At 36.0% G+C, this 22,670-nt stretch overlaps 1 protein-coding gene across 6 annotated transcripts in view; it reads left to right on the plus strand.

The window, feature by feature from the left end:
* LOC120541395 (A-kinase anchor protein 13-like) overlaps positions 1 to 22,670 on the plus strand; it is a 300,746-nt gene that overhangs the window by 154,156 nt on the left and 123,920 nt on the right. For all 6 annotated transcript variants that reach the window (XM_039772974.1, XM_039772976.1, XM_039772975.1 and 3 more), the window contains exon 9: positions 5,312 to 5,390. In XM_039772974.1, coding sequence (XP_039628908.1) covers positions 5,312 to 5,390 — 79 coding nt within the window. The remainder of the gene's footprint in view (positions 1 to 5,311; positions 5,391 to 22,670) is intronic.

A 22,670-nucleotide genomic window follows, 5' to 3' on the forward strand; every position in this document is an offset into this window, starting at 1 on the left:
TTCTGACATTGTCAGAAAATTTCATTGCAATCTTCTATTCCCAGCACGACTTCATATTATTATTCATACTATATTTGTATAGGAATACTAGCATAGTTTTTAAATGATTTATTTATCATTGTTAACAGTGAATAGGAGATCATTATGTATCTGATTCTGTCCCATTTACACCTAAACTTAAGATCCCAAACTGTTAATGCTATTTTAATTTTCCTTTAAAAAATGAAGTTTTAAAAGATAACTTATTCCACTGTAATAGAATGGGCCTAAACCTACAAAATGCATTATTTAAAAACTCCTGTGGTTTTTTTAAACTTGCTTACAAGTTCATAGAGCCAGGACAAATCCTTGTGCCCCTGGATGCAAAGTCGGACCTAACCCTGAATTATGTACATCCAGGATTCTTTGCTAGCTTCAGTGAGCTACTGTAAGTGACTGCTTGCAGCTCTGAAGCCAGTTAGTGGTCTCCAGTACAAAAAGAGAAGAATGGTCAATAGTGGTGGGGCCCAAAATAGGTCTATTGCTTAGAGACCCCAAAAGGTTAAAAACCATTCTCAATAACGTCATTCCTTCAAAAACAGATACATGAAAATGGGCCCACAGTGTAGTTTCCAGTTCACCTGTCAGGTGTGTATATTGACTATAGGATAAAAGTAGTCAAAATACTGGAAAAGGAATTCATATTCTATTGTTTTTTTTAAGGCATAGGAATTCATACTGTAGGAACTGACTGACACTATAGCATACCCCATATATTTTACATACAGAAACGTGTATTAAATAGTATTTTGGCCTTCATACATAATTAAGCTTTTGTCCTTGCTTCATCAGTGTAGCTTCAGTGCAAACCTATGATTTACTATATAGTTTTTTTTCTTTTGCATAAAGTAATAAAAGATGAGCAAGATTCATTTTCACCTTTGAAGAAAATACTATATTTAGATTTCATATCTTTTTCACTCAATATTCTGTACAGCTGTGCTGTATGTAGTACGTTTCAAATGTACTAATTTATTTTTAACATTCCAAAAATATGTAATCTACCGATTTTTAAGGCAGAGATTAAACTTTGTTGGGTCTTTTTCATGACGCCATGCATAGACTCATGGTATTCAAAGTTGATTATACATGATGTACAGTTTCTTTTTTCTACATAAAATTGTGCAGTCCAGCAGTGGGAAGGTTTGAGAATACAGTGTTATGCATTGTTCATTGCTTTCAAAAAGAAAAAAAAAAGTTTTGCAGGCTCTGTGTTATGCCCTGTAGGCCTGCAGGAACAGTCAGGCAATTAAATATAGACTGTGGAAAAAATTAACTATTACTTAGCCAAGCTGTGTACATTAGGATACATTACTCTTGCAGTCTATCCGGTGTGTTTCTTAGCCTTGTGGCCATAATCATGCTTTTAAATTTTAATCTGAAGCATATAACTTTTGTCAAGAGTAAAACATGCCATTTATCTGCCAACCATGATTAAATTCATGCAGTTAATTCAGCTCTGAGTAGGTTTTATGAAGACAGATTAACTCAATTTGTTTCCAGGGTGATAATCAAATATCTAACATTATTTATATTAAGTCAGGGTCCAACACCTATGTAAACCTTTTTGCTAGAATTCAAATGCTTAGTATTGGGATAAAAACTCTTCAATTTTTTATTTTATTAGCGCTCTTGTATAAATCTCTGTAATAGAGGATTACTGCATGTTTAGTAATTTTAATTACCTTAGCTATGCTGTTGATGGTTCCTGTTTTTAATACAGAGATTTAATATTTGATTGGAAACGAACATTTTAATTAACTGTCATATAAATTGATGCCTTATTTTAGCATGATGATGTTACCACCTTTTATAGTACAGTAGCAACCGTGCCCATGCTCGGATGATGGCAAGTTACAAACTCTGGTTGTGCCTGAGCAAAATCCAGACTCAACCACGCCAAACCATTCTTACCCTTCAGTTTCATGTCCACCCTCCACTCAAGTTCCCCTTTCTCCTGAAATGCACAGTCCTATCTTTTAATATATGCAACACGGAACTAACAGGAAACTCCCACTTCCATAATGATGAAGTGCTGTAATCAGTGAAGTCCTTGTAGGTGCAGAGGGGAAATTCTTCTTCCGCTATATACCATATATATTTTATACAAGAAAAAAGTCAGACAAAACACAACATATACTTGTTTAAACACTGAACACCAAGCACAATTGATATTTTATGTTCCCTACCCTCAGTACAGTATTTAGACATGGAGAAGCAGAAGCAATAAAAGTTCAAGGGGAGTAAAAGTAGTCATTTTGCACACCACTCAAATTTTAAGTGAATCTTACCAACAAAATGTCACATTTTTATAGGTTTTTAAATTTCCATAAAAATCAAATATGAGTTGTACAGTGGCGCAGCTAAAGCGCTGCTGCCTCGCAGTTAGGAGACTTGGGTTCGCTTCCCGGGCCCTCCCTGTGTGGAGTTTGCATGTTCTCCCCGTGTCTGTGTGAGTTTCCTCCCTCAGTCCAAAGACATGCAGGTTAGGTGGATTGGCGATCCTAAATTGTCCCTAGTGTGGGGGTGTGTGTGTGTGCCCTGCTCGGGATTTGTTCCTGCCTTGCATCCTATATTGGCTGGGATTTGGCTCTAGCAGACCCCCATGACCCTGTGTTAGGATATAGCAGGTTGGATATTGACTGACATGATTAAAAATTAAATAATAAACTTTTGGCAGATCTGTAATATTTAATTGGCAATTAAATCTTCAAATGCATCCTAAAGATGTTTCATTTGATTTTATTTAAATTTTATTTTAAGGATAGATACTAATGTGAGTGACTATAACTAAAACAAGGATAAAAGGAGAGTAACATATGCTGTACAATAAACAAGCCTTGTTAACTATTAAAGAAAATCAACTAGGTAGTGTGGAAAAGTAAGCTGAATCTTGTTTAAAGTTACTCTGACGTGTAGCAAAAGAGTAGAGCAAATGGGCCAAGAAATAGACCTCACAACATAATGCCCTTAATGATGCACATTGTGTATATAACCTTTATTGGTGTTTTGTTTGTGGGCAAATGTTTCTCTTTAGTGTCTCTGCAGTAACAAAATTAGTACTAAATAAGTAGTTAGCAACACTTTTAACATTTTTAGCTGATTTCACACAGGTCAAATTTCAGCATGATTTCTGCATCCAGCTATTTAGGATGATTTGGACGTGCCTTTTTTTTTTTAAATATTTCATGAAAGACCACTGTTCATAATGAGTGTACTCTGTTAATCCAGTATTGTCTTGGTTTCATATTAAAGTGGCACATTTGTACATCCAAAGAAATACAGAACAAAAGCAGCTGAATTGAGCACATTCTGTTAAATACATTTTACCTCATTGTTGCATAGGTTTAAATGAATCAAGAATAATGCTGCATTCAAAATAATTTATATACAGAATTAGCCTTCAGATATCCTTAGAGAGATATTGGAGAATAGTCACCGCACAAATTAAATGTGCAGTTTTTCGCAGTTTATGGTACAGTGTGTGTACAGTACTGTGCTAATTTTATTTATGCAGAAACAAATCTTCTCCACTTATGAATGTGGAGAATAAAGTCACAATGCAAGTTTTTTTTGGTATGAGTTTGGGTTGCACACTGAGCAGTGGTCACTGACTAAATGCATTGAAAGTTGCACACTATTAAATAATCAGTGAAGAATCTTGACTGTCACACTGGTTTAATTTTTTTGCCCATCATAATTATGCAGAATGAAGATCTCTTAATTAAAAATATTTTGTATGGGTAGGAAGAGAGATTGATTTTGATTCACAAAGCCTGACAAAAAAATGTAGTTTTTATATTGTTGTTGATCAAATTCTTCTTCAAGCTTGGTGGAACAATGTTAAGTGCAGCTGCTTCATGGATCCGGTGTTTCAGTTCAAATGCTGTACAGAGTGTTCATTTTCTTTGTGGAGTTTGCATAGCCTTTTAGTGCGTTGATGGGTTTTCTGCCTAGTGCTCCAATTTTCCTGCTACATTCTAAAGGATCCATGTTAATTTATTTAGCATTTCCAAATTGTTCCAGAATGAGTGTGAATCTATGCATGAGTGAATCCAGTGATGAACTCTCATCCTGTCCAGGGGCAATTCCTTCCTTGTGCTGAATTGACCTGGCACTGGCTCTGACCCCCAGGTGACGCTGCATTGGATTAAGCAGGTTTTAAAATGTGTGGATAAAGATGAGATTCAGTATGTGTTAAAATTCCAGACTTTACAAAAAAGAAAATAATATATTTAGTGTTTAATTCTTGAAATATAGATCAGATAACTGTACTGAAGATATTAGCACTTTTATACTGACATTTATGCCTATGATAAAGTTCCAATAATAGATTTATTTTACATTTGGAGTCTTACAATTTTATTATTGTTCTGTTTAACAGTTTTGCTTTTAGTTCTGAACATGTGTCAAAAACTGTGAGGGAACTTCATCCCTGGCAGATTAACACCCAATGGCAGTATTAACCTAAGAATGGTGTTTAAAGATTAAAGAGGCATTTTATGGATTATAGTCAACCACCAAAGCCACTAGTCCACCTTGCCTCTATAATTGTTTATTCCTAAATATTCACTTTTGAGTATCTTTGTAGGAACATTTCAATACGAATTGAGTGAATATTTATGACTGTGCTAGTATTGAAAATCTTAATTCTTTCAGTGCAGAAAGTCATTACAACTCATTCATTTTTGAATGCTCTCTATCTCCTCCAGGTTAACAAAGCCCCAAAGCATGCAATTCTCATAACAATATTTAAAGATGCGTAGTTTTAATTTTAGTTATGCCATTTAGACTTTTTGATCTCAGGTCACCCAGACAAGTGATTAAGTAAATGTGATTTATTCTTGCTTTGCTTTTTACTGTTTTGCCATGTGAACTGCCTTTGTCAAATATGATTTTGAAGTTTAGCAGCTGCTCTGATCTGTGTGGGCGAATATTAGTAAGAAAATTCTGTCATAATAAGTGGTTGTCTGACTGTGGGTGGATGTTTCTCTGATTTTTGGAACTAGGCTGACAATGCTTAGCAACAAAAACAAAACAATATGTCCACTGCATCTGTTGGGGTTTTTTTGTACTTAAAAATTATTTTCTAAACTGTCAAAGTTGCAGCCTAATACAACTATGTCTGTCTTTCAAGAATGTGTTGGTATTTATCAGTCTTTTTAAATACAGTGATTTATATTTTAAGTGTATTGCAAAGAACCCCTTTGTCTCTAGATTCAAGTATTTTCTACTTAAAATGCATGTTTTCATTGTATTGCTTTTATTTTAGATTCAGAGAGACAAGGACAACTTTTACCTGGACTCAGAGTCTGCCCTCTTGGATCAAACTCAAAGTTTGGAATGCCCAGGTAGGAGGAGGAACAAGTTTTATTTGCCGTCCTTTTTGTGTCCATCCATTTGTTTTTAGGGCATTGCTTGATATAGAAGATATTTTTCTTAAAGCTTACTAGTTAATTAATTTGTTTTGTCTTTACGTTCTTTGTGTAGTGCATAGTAAATTATATACTAAAATTTGCAGGTGCTTTTTAAGGCAATCTCTGCTTATGTCAAGATCACAGTTTGTGACCCAACTTTCTTTTCTTCATTTCTTTCAAGAATGCTATTTTCAATTGGATTACAGACAATTAACACATCTATTCTGTCAGTAGGCCTTGTTGATACATGAATTCATTTGGAAATATATAGATTTGGCTACAATAAAATGTTATACAAGGGCTACTCTTATTTGTTAATCTTTTGAATGCATCACTGTCCAGCTTTTACTATTTGAGGAAACTTTGTAAAGCATTCAAAGAACATTATTCATTTCATTTTAAGGGGAACTCAACCAGATAATTTTAACGGAACAGTTAATTTATTAAACAGATGCCTTGTTGCCAAATGTAAACATGGGAAAAGTAAACAAGGCTGTGTTTCTACAACATGTGCCTTGCTCACATTTGTATACAGGGAATTGACATTATCAAGGCAGAACTAGATAACGCAGAGAATTGAAATTGAAGCCAGCAGACCTTCAATGCCAAGTTTCTTAAACATAGCAGTTATTTTGCTGTCACAGTTTACCTTGATTTAATTTGTAAAGAAAAGAAGAGAACAATTCAATATTGTGGTTTAATATGTGTTACAGTAGGAAATGAGTAAATAATTCTCACTTTGTGCTTTGCATTGTTTCCCTTGTAATGTGTTGTTTAACATTCATTCTATACTTTTTGTATATTCTTTGTTGACCGGATAAAAACACCCCCCAATATGCAGCTAAATGTGTGATGAAACATTCATATTTAAAATTTTTTACAACTAGTGTGTGTATGTGACATAATACAGTCATATGAAAAAGTTTGGGAACCCCTCTTAATTTGGATTTTTGTTTATCATTGGCTGAGCTTTCAAAGTAGCAATTTCCTTTTAATATACGACATGCCTTATGGAAACAGTAGTATTTCAGCAGTGACATTTAAATTTATTGGATTAACAGAAAATATGCACTATGCATCATAACAAAATTAGACAGGTGCATAAATGTGGGCACCCCAACAGAGATATTACATCAATACTTAGTTGAGCCTCTTTTTTCAAATATAACAGCCTCTAGACGCCTCCAATAGCCTTTGAGTGTCTGTATTCTGGATGAAGGTATTTTTGACCATTCTTGCATACAGAATCTCTCCAGTTCATTTCAATTTGATGGCTGCCGATTCATGGACAGCCTACTTCAAATCATCCCATAGATTTTCGATGATATTCAAGTCAGGGAACTGAGAGGGGTTCACAGACTTTTTCATATGACTGTACATGTTCATTTGAACTTGGTGTATTCGTTAAATGTTTAGTGTAATTTAGCTGTGTAATTTTAACAGTGTAATTTATAAATTAAATCGCATTCAGAGTCCATTAATGTGAAGTGTGTGTATTAAATAAATATAAATAAATATAAAATTCACAATTCACTAAGGCAAGACACCCATGGAAAGCACACCGGAAGGGGCGTGGATTCATTAAGCCGCCGACAAGTAAGACACCTATGGCGCATGCAGGGAGGAGACACGCCCACCAACTCGGGCACGACGACACAGAAAGAACTGCATCATTTATATTCGTCTGTCGTAGAGGCCTCATGTACCTCCAAGCCACCTTGACTGTTCATAGAGGCATGTTTCTCGCGGAGGTGAGTCGCCATATGCAGCGTGTAAAACAGTATGCGAGGGGTATCCCATGGGATCCTTAAAACATTACTTTACAACTGAGGTTAAAACACAATGAAGTAAACAGTCTTTAAAAGCCGAGTTTTCGGTTATGACGCACGACCGCGTGTGCCATAGCAAACTGTTTTACACGCTACATACAGCAATTCGCATCCGCGACAAACATGCGTCGTCTTCACTCATGGACAATTATGTTGCTCTCTCCAGAGTTCCACCTTTTCATTCACTTTCTGTTGTATCCTCAAACCCTCCCTTTTTAGACAACTGTGTCTTTCCAGAAGTGTTCAACCATCAATAAATAATTATGCTGCGTTTGTTATGCCACCGGGTTCACTATTGTGTTGTATTTTGCTCTCTCCAGAGTTCCATCTTTTCATTCGCTTACTGTTGTATTCTCACACCAACCTGTTTTAGACAACTGTGTCTTTCCAGAAGTTTTTAGCATTCAATAAATAATTATTCATGAGATTGAGCGTGTGTCTAGCCAGCGCAGAGAGGTGTGGGTAAGCCATTGAAACCCCATTCGGGCTGCAAACCGTGGAATTCCCCCTAAGTGCGACTCATACGCTCCCACTGGTTGCGTCCCAACCCTTTGTACACACCCCCCTACCACCTCACTACTACCGTGGTCGGGTGTCTTGGTGCATTATATATAGAAAAGCAGCCAAAACCACACAGAGTAATGAAACGTCTGCGTCAGTCACAGGTACATCTGGGGCGGTCCGCCAGTTTTCAGTCACGGACAATTGTGTGTTGGTTCATTCCGTGCATTGTTACAATGTTGCTTTTCTTGCTGATTTATTACATTACCGATTTTTCAAATGTTAATTTTCTCCCTGTGCTTAAAAATCATTAAAAAACCGACCTGATTATGTGGCGTATGGTACACCGTGGGTTGGCTAGTATTATATAAATGTTTTTTATATATATATGTGAGCTTAAATTATAAAACATGTTAATTATTCAAAGAAGAGAAACACATGGTACATTAAAAGAGTAGAGAGATGAAGTTGTGAACATATTTTTTTCAGAGGAGGATTTAGTCAAATTTGTTTACCTCTTTTGTCAAATGAAAAAGTCTAAATATAGCAAACACAGCAGCAAAGCTGAAAATCATTGTGTCATTTCTGTAATTTCTAGTATCCATGTTTGTATAGTTAAATATGTAAATTGTAATACCCTACTCTTAAAGTATAAACTATGGGAAAACTATTTCACAAAATATTTTAGGGCATTTTGAAAAACAGTGGCCTCTTTATTTAGTATGCCTAACTAATGAGCGAATTCTTCATCAATTTGCACTCTTAACGTCCTAAATTTATCAGTATGTGGACTCAACAAATACAGTATAAAGTGGGTCCATTCAATTACAAATTCAGTTGCACCAGGTAATAAAATATTTTAAAACCAACACAAATGAATATATTGGAAAAACAAGTAATGTTTGCTCATTGTTTCCCTTTTAAATTTGGTCGCATCTGACACAGGCACTTAAAAGTACATAAAAACAATAAAGAAAGCAATAACTGAACAAAATCTGAGGTAGTAGCAATATTTTTTTTCCACTTTTGAAAATAAAAAAATAAACCTTTTGTTCACACCTGACCCAAGCACATCTCAAAGTGTATAAAATAGAAAAAATGCACAGTATTAACAATAAAATTTGTTTACCTTTTTGAAGTAAATATTTTGGTGGGGTATGACCCATGCACGTCATCATTTAACAGAGTCAAAAAAAATAACTGTCAAAGCAATCAGCTTACTCAAAACTAGTGATAACATTAACTAAGACACATCGATACAATGTCTACTGCACACTGAGGGATCACAGGTTCGTTTTAAATTACCACATGTGTGATTAACAGTGCCTTTGATGTTTGGATCAAGTTTGAAGTACTGTAAAGGTATATAGAGTCAGAGATTCCTAGCACTACATGTTTATTTGGTGAAAAACATAGTTTAAAATTTGAAATTGACTAATCCTCAAGTATAATAATAATGATAATTCTTGACATTTATATATCACTTTACACACTAATGAAAGCACTTTGCTAACTCCACCATGTGAAGACCTGGGATATGAATCCATGAGTATTTTTTTTTTTTTATTAATTCTGCCTGAGTAAATGTACTATACTGCATAATATTGTGCTAGATAGTTAAAAATATAAACACAATTTCTGGAATAAAAGAATATTAACCACAGGTTAATGGCAAGCTCTGCATTCTACAAAAAAATGATGTAGTCCCATAAAAAGTTTTAAAGAAAATTCCAAACTTTTTCCATGTTTAAATCAACTGTAGGCTTTCTGGCTTGTTCTTTGTTTTGAGTGTCCATGGTTGATTGTTATCTTCGTAACAGCCCTGAATCCGTAAACAATCGTATGAAGACAAGTGCAGAGAAGGTGTTTGTCAGTAATGAGTGTCGCATTGATGTAACAATTAGATTAATTTGCAAAAGCCCATGGTCGTACTCATTTGATGAAACTGGAATACAACTAAGACACAGCACACAATTGATTTACAAATCATTTAATATGTAGTCAATGCCACAACCAGCTGTTGCAGTCAAGGTACTGTCACAATAAAAAGAAATAAAAAAAAAAATCACTGTATAGAACACTACCACTTCTAGACACACAACAGTGCACTGCATTGTGGGTTGAATGTTGCTAGGCTGTGCAGAGTTTTGCATTCATGGTCTGTCCTACTGTAGAAATTTATGTAGAAATTTATGAAGGCTCTCTAAATGTGTTTTTCTTGGATTTTCTCAGTTTCTGGTGGCACTACGTGCTTGGCCTCTCGGAGGTTGCTTTTAGGCTGTATGTAGCCCACAGGCTGCCATCAAATAGGCCAGGTATAAAGCATAAACTAGGTTCAAAAAATGGATGCTTTAAAATATTGACTTCTTCAATGAGGGTGTTTTCTCATTGGAAGTGCACCCGTTTCTGTAGCATTGTATGATACGTTCAGTGTTAAAAGTACTATTAAACCATCCGTGACCCATCCTTAAAAAGCAGAGTTTAAGTGGTGACTTCAAGTATTCAGTTAATTGACATACCATGAAAACAGCAACTAAAATGTTAATAAGGAACCTCTGAAGCTGGTATGTAAGGATTATGTGCCAAGCACCAATAAATATGTCTTTTTAAAAGTAATTTTCTTTATAATAAAAGATCTGGGATTGTTGGCACCATTTAGATGTCTTGATGAATGTGCCTGTCCTACATTATTTGCATTATGGAGGCTGACAGAAAAGTTAAAGGAATGTGCTCTCTCCGGAGTTGGCTACATTTTTTTTTTGCAGTAGCGTGGGATATCTTGCAGTGCATCTGTTCTCTGTAGGTTGTGCCTCTGTTTGCAGATGTTTTCAAACCTTTTTTATGACTGCTTCAATGGTTTAATTGTTTGCCATCAACTTTCATTTAAATTTTACCAAGTATGAATTCCAAACAAAAATAATCTCATAACAATCTCTGCATTCAGTTATTAATATCCAGTACTGTGCTGTTTTCCTTGAGGCAGTAGTCAATTCTTTTGCAGCTATACTAGTTCTCCTATTCGTTTTGGGCGTTTTGGTGAGAATTGTTTTTCAGTATGTCAATTATATTAATTAGCTACCACACCTTAATGGTTTGCTAAAGGTGATACAGTGAGGGTGTACTTCCACCAACATTATTGAGAATTTCATTTTCTGGAAAATGTGGGTTGCTGATGGGTGTAAATATATTTCTTGTAAATATATTTCAGAATGACAAAAAGTCTGAAAACAGTGTATGTGGTGCTACTTTGTTGATAGTAAATTGCTATCTTTGAAGTCAAGCAGCAAAATGTCATTTTAATTTCTGGTTCAAGTTTACTGTTCTGTGTACAGAGCGCAATTAGATTCTTGTATGTCTCCTCAGAACAGTTGACAAATACAATACAAGCAATGACACATACATACACACGCACAAATATACATACAGTAGCATTTATAAAAAATAGATTTATATAATATACATATGCACACACACATTTAAGAATGTTTACTTATATCTGTATAGCACATTTGAAACCGTTTTAAGCGTATTTTGTTTAAATATTTATTTGAACTATACATAAGAGCAATACATGGAGGATACTCCATCTTTCTGGTAGCTGCTCAGTATTTAAAATTTTCACTTACTCATCTTGTTGAACAACCTGCTCGAATAGGGTGCTGCATGGTGAGTGGAGGAAGAGGAGGATGTTTAGAGAAGAGTCAAGTGGAAGGAGGGCTGGTGATAGAAGAAAGTATTGAGATGGAGTAAATAACAGTTGGTATGTCAGATGTCCATAAGTTCTTGTGGTCAGGTATACCCATCATGCCAGAATGAAAGTCCTTTGGTGATGGAAAGCTAAGTGTATACTTAGTGAGTAAACTTGCCTGATATTCTGGGAAGTCAGACTGAGCATTGGCTGTAATGTCAATTTCTGTGAAGGACTGGTTGGGGAGACCTGCAGGCAGGAGGTTGTGTATGGATTAAATAAGTATCAGCTTTCCAGGAGAAAAGGTGAATAATGAATATGAAAGGTTCTGTGAGGAGCAGCAAAAGGCATTCAACACAGTTCATTTGTGTTTTTTTTTTTTGTATGATATGCAAGCAAAGGGACCAGTTTCTGTTTTGTTTTTAAGGGCTACTAAGCACTCAAGCCATTACACAGGTCTACAATATTAAGTAAAGGACATTTGTTGTAAATGCATGCAGAGGCACTGAGAGTTCATGGGTGTGTATTAGCAGGGCTTTATTAATGATCATGATAATAACTGATTAATATATTTTAGTTATATGTACGTAAGTATTTCCAAAAGCCCAAGTTTACAAATTGTTATGTAAATGGAATACTTTTTGTTTACCTGGACAAACATTCCTACATCATGTTAAATGGATTTTGTTTTAACGAAATGTAAATTTTAGTATAACGTGTTTTTGACCAAAAATGGCCAACGAAGATGATAATGTGATGGAAAAAATACTTGATGCTGTGCCTGCACTTTGGGCAAGTCTTGGAAAACCTGCAACAGGGGTCTTGTTAGACCAAAAGAAAGTGGCATTCTGTTGAGAAAATTCCAGTCTTGGCGAAGCTTGGTGCGAGTGTAGGTTAAGAGATCATACACATAGCTGAATTCTGAATCAGTGCTTCACCAAGTGTTCACGTGAGTAGTTGTGTCATGTGCAGATACTGTACCATTCAAGTTTCATGAACAAAAAAAAAGTGAGACGCGGTATCAGTTTATGATGAAAGAAAATTTAACAATCCTGGAAAAAGTTGACTCCAGAATGAAGGAAAGTAATGTGTCAAAAGTGTTCGGAATCATGGCTTCATATGCTGTCAAATAATTTTGAAGAATCAGAAACAAGAAATCATGTTAAAGATCGGCATTGGGTCCTGAATGGAAAAAAAAAAAAAAATAGAAGTGTGTTTGTATTTTTGCTTTTAGAGATGGCGAATCGCCATCGACTCGGGTCGGAATAGTATACGTATTTTCCTCATATTTGTTATAACAGACATTTCTTTATAACAAAATATTTTTATGGTCCCATGAATTTCATTATAGTGCTATTCCACCTGTATATGTGTAGTACTCATGTATACAGCATATGTTTAGATGACTGAGTAAAGTGAAAGTTTGGTTTAGCACTAATGGAAAATGGTTTCTGCTATTTAAATAGTGTTTAAGGTCATTAATAAATGAGAGGGGTACTGAATACTGGATGTATTTGTAAGGACAAAGGTAAGTTTTAATTTTAGTAGGGAACGTTTCATTCTGCTTGCAATACTTATTAATATTGGCACCACCAGAAAAACAAAGATTAATTTAATAGTGTTAGATGAAAGATTATGAAGAAGTGCATTTGATTTATTGTGGTGGAGATGCCAACAAAACACTATGAACTTTAAATCCGGCTCTTTTGAGATATTGAATGCAAGTTGTAAAAATAGGGCTTGGTGTTATATATACAGTACAGAGTGAAACATTACAGTATTTCTAATTAATCTTGGATGTTTGGTAACCTTATGATCTATGGATAGAAGAAGCTCTCCTTATTCTGTTTGTGTTTGCCAGTGGCTGTGTACTGTTTGTCAGAATGATGCAGTTACAGAAGCAACTATGCAAGATGATTAAGGCCTTTAATTATACTCTTTACCTTTGTAAAGGGCAGCAAGTATGTGTCTTAAACAGAAAGCAACTGGTTGCATTCGGTGCCTCCTTCACCACCCCCTGTACCACAGTGTGATGCAGCCAGAGAGGATGGACTCCACTTTGCACCTGTAAAAGTTTGCAAACAGATGAAGAAATACAAGCTTGCCTCATACATCTAGTGAAGTAGAGGCACTAATGTGCCTTGTTGGAAACAGATGAAATATGTTGAGGAGATGGAAGTGTACTCTGCCTTCCTGAAGTCTGTAATCGGCTTCTTGTTTTTATTAACATTCAGATATGGATGTACCAATCAAAAGAAAAAGACTCATTCGGTGATCATTAAAATGTCCCATCACCAAACTATTATGGCAGTTAAGGGAAGGGATTTGTTTGTTTTTTTTTGTTTGCAGTAAACTTCCTGCATCGCAAACAAAGAGAAGCAAGTGGAAGGTTATTTTATCAGTGAATGAGAGGTGATATATTAGCCTTTACTTTAAAGAAATTAGAGTAATAAACTGAACAAATAATCAAACAATCGTCATGTGCAACTAGACCGCTGGAAAAGCTGGAATTCAATACTTTTATTTTGTCCTTTACATTAAAATGGAAACCACTTGAGTTTGGACATTGTGCTTGTTTAAATTGTAGCAGCTTACGTTTTTAATTGGAGAAAGAAAAAATAACAAATTTGAAGTTGCTGCTTAGTAAACAGTATGCTTTTTTTTATTTTTTATTAAAGATTTGTACTGTTGTTAATTTTTGGTGGTGTATGTCATACAGCATAAGTTTTGGTAAGAAACAAGTACTACATAATTAAAATGGTAATCCTTATTTTGTAGTTGCACCTTTTGTAATGGACTGTGTGAGAATATTATTTTTTTGTTAGAGAAATTTTGAAAACTGTTTTTAATTAAGCCTGGTTTCAGATAGATACATTACAAAAACAAAAAACTAAACAATACAACACCTTGTAATTGTGAGAAGCATTTCATTTTCTTTTATGTCATATGTATTATGGATAGATATCTTTTGTGCTTTTTGTATTAGTCACAGTATGTAGTTTTAGGTCAATTTAGGTAAATTGTATTTATTTTACAATTTTATATGCACTAAACATTTAGCCTACAGAATTTCAGTTTGTTAATAAAAAATGAACAGTTAATACTTGTGGTATTTAGTTTAATTCTACAAATACACTCTAATATGGAACATAACTTATGGTTTTCTGGTTATTCAGGTGTAGAAAGTTTTTTAGAAGGATGAATAGGGAAAAAATCTGAATCAATATCTGAATCAGCCAATCAAGTAACATGAAATTGGCATTGGCTTTAAAAAACCAGATGGGAGCATCCGTATGTTCAGGTTGTGATTGTTGGTCTGCCATCATTGATCAGAATCTAAACCCACGCTCTCTAAGCTATAACATCATTGTTGGTGATCACCCCTGCGATGTTGGGTTCATCATAATAATCTTACAATAGAGTTGGAGTTGTGCCTGGCCACACGGACAGAACTGAACAAGGAGTACAGAGCCCCTTTACCACACTACCATGTGGAGTACCCAGGCTGAGAATCAACATTGAGGATGTGATGCTGCCAGTCTGCACATACTAAAATCTATTGGTTACAAGTCCAGAATCTAGCAGGAGAAAGTTGTACAAAGTCCTTAACTGATTAGTTTAATGGTGAGCTTTGCTGTTGAAACGGTGTTAAACGTTAAGCTGTACTCTGGCATAATGATTATTATCCAGATGTGCCTAAATAGTATAACATACAATGGATATGGCTTCCTTTGTGGACCTTTTGTGATGGTATGCAAGATTTAGGTGATCATGACTTTTCTTTGTAATGTGTACCAGCACTAGTCTCTTAAAACACTTAATTTGAGTGCATACCACCAATTCTGACAGTCCACTTTTGTTTTCTTAGACACAGGGATAATTATCCCTTTTAAAACAGACAGGGACTACAGATTTTCTTGACGAAATACAAAAGATGTCACTGAGGTCATCAGGTAATTGATTGCAACAGGTTTATAAAACGCACTGAAATTCTGTCTGGTCTGGATGTTCCACTTATAATAGTTTATAATACAGTTTTTCTCAAATGCTAAAACACATTTCACAAACGTTTCCTCCATGTTCCCCAATGTCTAAACACAACACCCTTTTCTAAAGCTACATAAACACAACCACACCTTCTCACTTCAAAACTCAAACTTTCACACCAAAAGAGCAGCTCGAAGCTTTCAAAAATGTAAACACTATACACATCATTACACACTACAGCAAAACAATTGAAAACACAGTGCTCAATTTGTGAGAAGGTTCTTTGTTTCATAACTGCCAATGCATATTTTTAGAAACTTTACAGTAACGGATCTTCTTAGATCTCTGCAGAGGATTAGGCATTTAGATTTGTGAGTTTCATATGAAGAGTATAAATCTATAGAAAATTCTGCATGTACACTACTGTAACACAACTCAATGCAAAAACAGAATCTATTGCACACAACAGTACTCTTGAAAACATGATCAGGGTGTGAAGTTTTTTTATTTACTTTATTCACACCACACACTCACCACAATCACTGTGCGGCATCATGTCGCTGAGCTGCATTGGGCCACATCGCAGGCTATATTGTCTCTTGCCAGGCACCACAGGAAAAACACCCTGGAATGACGAATCCATCCTTGGAAGACCTCCACTGGGATGTCAACACAGGCCAGCTCCATTGCCCTAAGGAGGTTCTCTCTAGTGTATGGTTGTCTGTCATAAACCTTCCATCTCCACGATGAGAAGAACTCCTCTATAGGGTTCAGGAAAGGGGAGTAGGGTGGCAGACAGACGTTTAAAAAGTGGTTACTGTTGGTGGTGAACCACTCTCTGATTTGGTTTGTTCTGTGGAAGCTGACATTGTCCCAAATGATCACATAAATGTGATGTGCGGGCCCAGGATGGTGGTGTTGGCAGTCCAGGAGGATGTCTTTTAGCTCCACTAGGAAGGTGAGGAGACGTTGGGTGTTGTAAGACCCAAGGACAGCATGCCGGTGGACAAGCCCCTCCGAACCCATGGCCGCACAAAGAGTAATATTACCCCCCCGTTGGCCAGGAACCTCAGTGATGGCTCTTTGGCCAATGATGTCATGGTCTCTTTGCCTTCGTTTCTGCAGGTTGAAGCCAGCCTCATCCAGGAAGTTGCGCAGAGTTGCGCTCAAAGGGAACCCTATAGACCTGTTTCATCCGCATCTTTTGGCGCCGGAGAACTCGGTCTATTGTGGCCAAGCTGACATCATCAATGCTCTCAAAGTTGACATTATCGGCAATGACTTTGTCTCTGATCTCCCAGAGTCTGATGAGGTTGTTCTCACAAACCATATCCACAATGAGGGTTTCTTGTGCCTCTGTAAATATGGCAACCCTCCCACCTCTATGTGGCATTCTTTCAACTCTAAAGAAAGAAACCTGTGTTGTCAGTTGACATATTTTACAATAACAACTGATTTGAAACCAATAGACTACTTTCACAGGCTTGTAAAACTGTATTGTGACAAAGAAAGCAATAGAGTACAATACCTGTTGTGTTGTCTGAATGCCCTGATAATGGTGGCCACGGTGAACCTACTCAGGTTTGGACGGACTCTTAGTCCTGCTTCAGCCATTGCCATGCCATGGACAATGACATGGTCAATGACTGTTGCTCGCATCTCGTCCGTAATGATGGTGCGAGGTTGTCTTGCTCTCCCTCCTGGACCTTCTCCTCTCCCTTGTTGGCCTCCTCCTCTTCCTTGTTGGCCTGCTCCTCTTCCTCCTCTGATTTGAACTCCTCTTCCTTGTTGGCCTGCTCCTCTTCCTCCTCTGATTTGAACTTCTCTTCCTCGTTGGCCTGCTCCTCCTCTTCCATGGCCAGCTCTTCTCCCTCCTCTGACTCAAATTCTTCTTCCCCTGACTCTGCCTTCATCTATTGTGTTTGTTTGAAATCTTCAGCAGACTGTGCACTCTGAATTTGCTTTTATACATGTGGTCACAGCATTAGCAACAAGTGTCTTCAATTTTGAGTCGTTGTGTGTAATGAATGACGCCAGGTGTGTTCATTGTGTTCAAATATTGTTGACTGTGGCAAGCATTTTGCATCACAATAGCTTTCATTTGAGAATATAAGCAGAGTTCTTTTGCAACTTGTGTTTTAGCAAGGAAAAATATGTTTAGATTTATGAGAACGGAGGATTGTGTTTTGTGAATTGTGTCTTCGTGTGAAATGTGTTTATGATATTGGAAAATGATGGCTAGATTTAGTAAATGTGTTTAGACAACTGGTCATTTGGTTTAGAGGATTGGTTTTTGTGTTTTAGAATTTGAGAAAAACTGTAACATATCCTACAGATTGTTGCAGCTGATGGCTCATCCCATTATTTTTAGCAGATGATGCTGCTTTTAATTCCTCCAAAATTTGTAGAGCTTGTCACTCTTTTTCAAGGAGAATGCTACAACTGAAGATTTAGAGGTTCTACTTCCTTTTCCAGCTGTGTCATACTCATTTTTAAATTGAGTCCCTACATGGCAGAGATGATGATATTATGGGGCTAAGAGCACATTGTCTTCTTTAAACAGGAGACCTGCATACTTAGGTCCACAAACTGGATGTTCTCCAAAATCAAGAACAGTAAAGGAGACTAGATGTATTGATTGGAATAATACTGAAACTAAATGCACTTGCAGCACCTTACACTAGTGACCACAGGGTTTTAGTTCAAGATTTCAGTGCTCTGTCATTGGTTTCTTTGAGGGGGAAAAAAGAATAGTTACACTTTCTCATCCTCCTTTTTTTAAAATCAAGGACCACCATCTATTTGCCTATTTTAAAAGTAAGGACCATTTTTACAAGAGACTCACTTACTAAGCAAGGATCAGTTCCGGCTGCAAAAGGACTGGACTGGCCAAATGTTTCATTCTAGCTTTACAAAGAAAACTAGAGGTGTGGGAATTCTTATACATAGAACAGTCTTATTTGTAGCATCAGATGTAGTATTGGATCGTGAAGGGACATATGTGATGGTCATGGGCAACTTATCTAACTGTAAAATGATTTTGATAAATGTTTATGCACCTAATGTCAATAAGGAATTTATACAAAATTTATTTACGTCCATTCCCAATGTGAACACTCATTAAATTATAATGGCTGGGGACTTTAATTGTTTTAAATCCTCTCTTAGATAGGACTTCTATCACAGGGGGGATGACATCTAACACTGCAAAGATAATTAGAAAGTTTTAACTGATCACAACTTATCAGACCCCTGGAGGTTTTTAAACCCAAACTCAAGAACATTTTCTTTCTACTCACCGTTACATCATTGCTACTCAAGAATTGATTATTTCTTTATAGATAACAATTTTTTGCCAACGATTAAATCTTGCAGATACGATGCTATTGTTATTTCTGACCATGCACCTCTGATCTTGGTGCTAAAGTCACTATACCCCACACAATCATTTCGCAGATGGCGTCTCAACCCGCTTCTATTAGCAGAATAGAATTGTACAAAGTTTATATCCAAACAAATCAGTTTCTTCCTAGAGACAAATACATCCTCGGAGATTTCTGCAGAAATACTCTGGGAAACTCTACCAAGAAAGTAGCAGAGCTAAAAAGCAAAATTACTAGAATAGATGAACAACATGCCAGGCTCCCAAGCTTCAGAACTAAACCTCTTGAAAACTAAAGAAACTAAACAACTAATTTGTAAATCCAGACATCATTAGTATGAACATGGAGAGAAAGCTAATAAGCTTTTAGCTCAACAAATTCACAAGCAAGAAGTCCGCAAAGGTAATCGCCAACACGAACGGAGACAAAATCATCGACCACAAAAATATAGTGCACACATTTAGAGACTACTATAAATCCTTATATTCTACTGAGTTTAAAGAAGACAACACACAATCTAATGCATTTCTGGATGCATTACAGATACCACAAATAGATACTCCTAGTGTGGAGGAACTGGATAAACCTCTGCCGTTATCAGAATTACTAGATGCTATTAGTTAATGGAGGCCAACTTGTTGACTTATTTGGAAAATACATTATTTTTGGAAAAGATACAGGTGTTAGGTTGAATCAAATTGCAAACTGTCAGGATCAAATTTAGAATTGAATTGACAAATTACTATCAATTCACAGCTTTAATCATGACGTCCTTACTTGGTATACCTTGCAACAAAGTTCAGTAGTCACCTTTTAAGTTTCACCATCCTCTCTAAGGCTCTGTCTTATAGACACTTAAGGAAAGAAAGTATCTGATCTGACAAAATCCCCAGTCTAACCACTACAGTATATTACAATGGAAATCATGTCAATTGATCTACTGTTAGGTTATATGATAAACATTTCATTATAGGCTCTTCATTTTTAATTTTTCTTGCTGTTTGCTTTTTACTGATATTCAGTCTCTTAAACCTGCTTTGTGTACATTCAAGCTCTTTGTCCCCATCTGCTGGCAGGAGAATGTTTTGAGGTTGTTAAGTAGGATAGTTATTTGTTGTCATATCTGTAGCTGAACATCAGATAGCTTTTTCCATGTTGTCCAAAAAATATTTAGAGGAGCCAAGTTTTTTGATAAAGTAAATAAAGTAATATAACTGAGGGGATGTTTTCTAATTACAGTTAGCTCATTCCATATCTTGCAGCCCAATCAAGTTCTGTATCCTATACTAGTGTTATTTTAAAGTCATGTCTCATTTTGATCATTGTGTTTATTATGCATAGTTTGCCACCAAATAAAAGTGATCCTACTAAGGGTTCACTCCTTATGTTAAGTTGGTAAATACACCCAGGAGTAGAAAACAAACATAAAAGACCTAGTAAAATGATACTTTAAACGCCTATTGGTTCTGATCAGTGGATAAGTTTGAAGATTTTAGTTTACTTCTGCACCCATGTTACTTTTCTTTTCCACCAATTATATCATATGTTTAACAAATCTAATTACAAATCTATTTTTTTTTTTTTAGCTGATTCTCCTTCATGTCAAATTCTGGTAGCTACCTACCATTTAGAGTAGAGTCCTTTTTTCCTACAGATATTTCAAAGTTAATTCATATATAAAGTCCTTTTTTGTTAGTATTACATAGTAGTGTACCACCATTAATCTCTGTATCTCAAAAAATCAACCCACCAAGGATTAGCTGAAAAAGAAATTGAGGATTCTGGAACCAAGATGCTGTTGGGAGGGGTGGAATTTGAAATGGGCTGTACACACAAGACCCCGCTCAAACGTCACACAGATGAATGAAATCTGTATCGAGGTGTGGAAAAAACCTTTGCTTAATCAATGTCAGAGATTGCTGGATAGTTACAGGATATGTCTGCTTCAGTTTTTTTTGCTTCTCCCAAATGGGGCAATATCAGCTATTAGAGCCAAGGGTGTATGCCTATTTTTCTTATGCTGAAATGGTGTACATGTTAATTTTTTGTTGAGTAAGTTATTGCAAAATCAAATTTTTTTTTTTGGGTCAACACCTTTACTTAAAGACTAGGCTGACCCGCCTTTTAAGGTGACCACTTAAGGCAATTCAATATGTAGATCAATTTGATATTTTATACAAACTCATCAATTTGGTTATATTGCATTTGAGCTGTATTACTTTAATACTCGTAAGTTTGTTGTTTTTGTGATGAAATTCAAACTTTTTTTCTATATTGAGGTCGCCCTTTTGAACCTCCCTGATATTTACTACGTGGTGAGGCATTTGTACTCCAACATTAATTATTTCCAGAGTTATAATTTTGTCTATTTTTCCAGCGCATTGCGCACAAAAGCAAGGGAACAATGGGAGCACCAGAACTCTGCTCACATCATGTTGCTTCGTACCGCAAGCTGCAAGTAGTAAGTCTGTGATAAGCGGAATACCGCTACACTTTACACTCAATGGGACGGAAGGACAATCCCGACTGCTTTTATATAGTAAGAAAGAAGAAGAAGATACCGCACAGTCTGGAGAAGAAAATCATCTTTTACCTGGAAAAACGAAACTACAAATCCCATTGTGCATTGCAAAATGGACGGGGCGTGTAAAACTCTGCGCCTGCGTAGCACTCACGGGACGGAAGGACAATCCCGACCGCTTTTATATAGTAAGATGCTATTTACATGAAGATCAAATCTTTATGTCCACATGTAAAAAAAGAAAAATGTTTCATGGGTTTTCTTATCTTTTCACATGTCTGTATACCTGTGATTCCGCAATAAATAGATGACAACCTGAAATTGGTCAGCAAGAATTTATAAGTAAATATCATAAATGTAAGTTGCTTTGGATACAGTCATCAGCCAAATGAGTAAATGTAAATACTTTTCCCGTTTAAATTTCATGCAGATTATTTTCTCAACCTTATTAAAGAGATGTATTTTTGACTGTCAAAACTGATTAAGGTGGAACCCTAAATTCATGATCCCATTTATTTAATAGCTTTCCATGTGTGTCTGAGAAGGTTTTGCATTTTCTTCCAGAGCTTCCTAAATCCTATTTATGATTCTTCAGAGTATCGTGTTTTGTCATTTAAAATTTTTTTTTTCTTGCAACTGCTGGATTTTTTTAATACCTTTTAGTTTATTAAATGTAAAGAGCCTGTGTGTGGTTTTTTTTTTTTTTCCCCCTCTTGATTCTAATTTTTAGCCTCATCACCTGGTGGTTTATTAAAGACTGGGTAGGAAGCATTTTGATTTTGGCGATCTGAAAAGCATCAGTCACATTTAATTATGGCTTTTAAGTGTTTGGCCTATGGTGAGGCTTATGTCTTGGCACACAAATAAGGAATCTATCATTAATTGCCATAGGTAGAATGACCCAGCGAACTTTATTTGTCCCAAGGTGACATTTTACCAAAACGCAAAAAGTTTTATTCTTCACTCGATTTAAGCATCAGTTATTCTGCTTGGACAGTAGGGAGATTATAGGGGGAAGATGATAAGTTCAGCATTTGCAGATAATAATTAACATAGTAGAAACATTGTGAGGCATGCTTAAACAACTACTGACAGCGTGAATTTAAGTGCTATTTCTCCCTTGGCAAGAACAGTAAAGGTGGTTCAGTAGCCAAGCAAATTAAAAAGACTTACCATTCATTCACTATTCTTCCAAGTAGATGTGCACATTTTAGATATTTCCAGAATTTTAAATGTACACCTGTTTAGAATTAGGCCACAGTTCTTCTACAAGTATACACCTTTCGTCTGTCATTAGTAAACTGG

Source organism: Polypterus senegalus, chromosome 12 (genome assembly GCF_016835505.1).
Source record: "Polypterus senegalus isolate Bchr_013 chromosome 12, ASM1683550v1, whole genome shotgun sequence".
Taxonomy (NCBI): Eukaryota; Metazoa; Chordata; class Cladistia; order Polypteriformes; family Polypteridae; genus Polypterus; species Polypterus senegalus.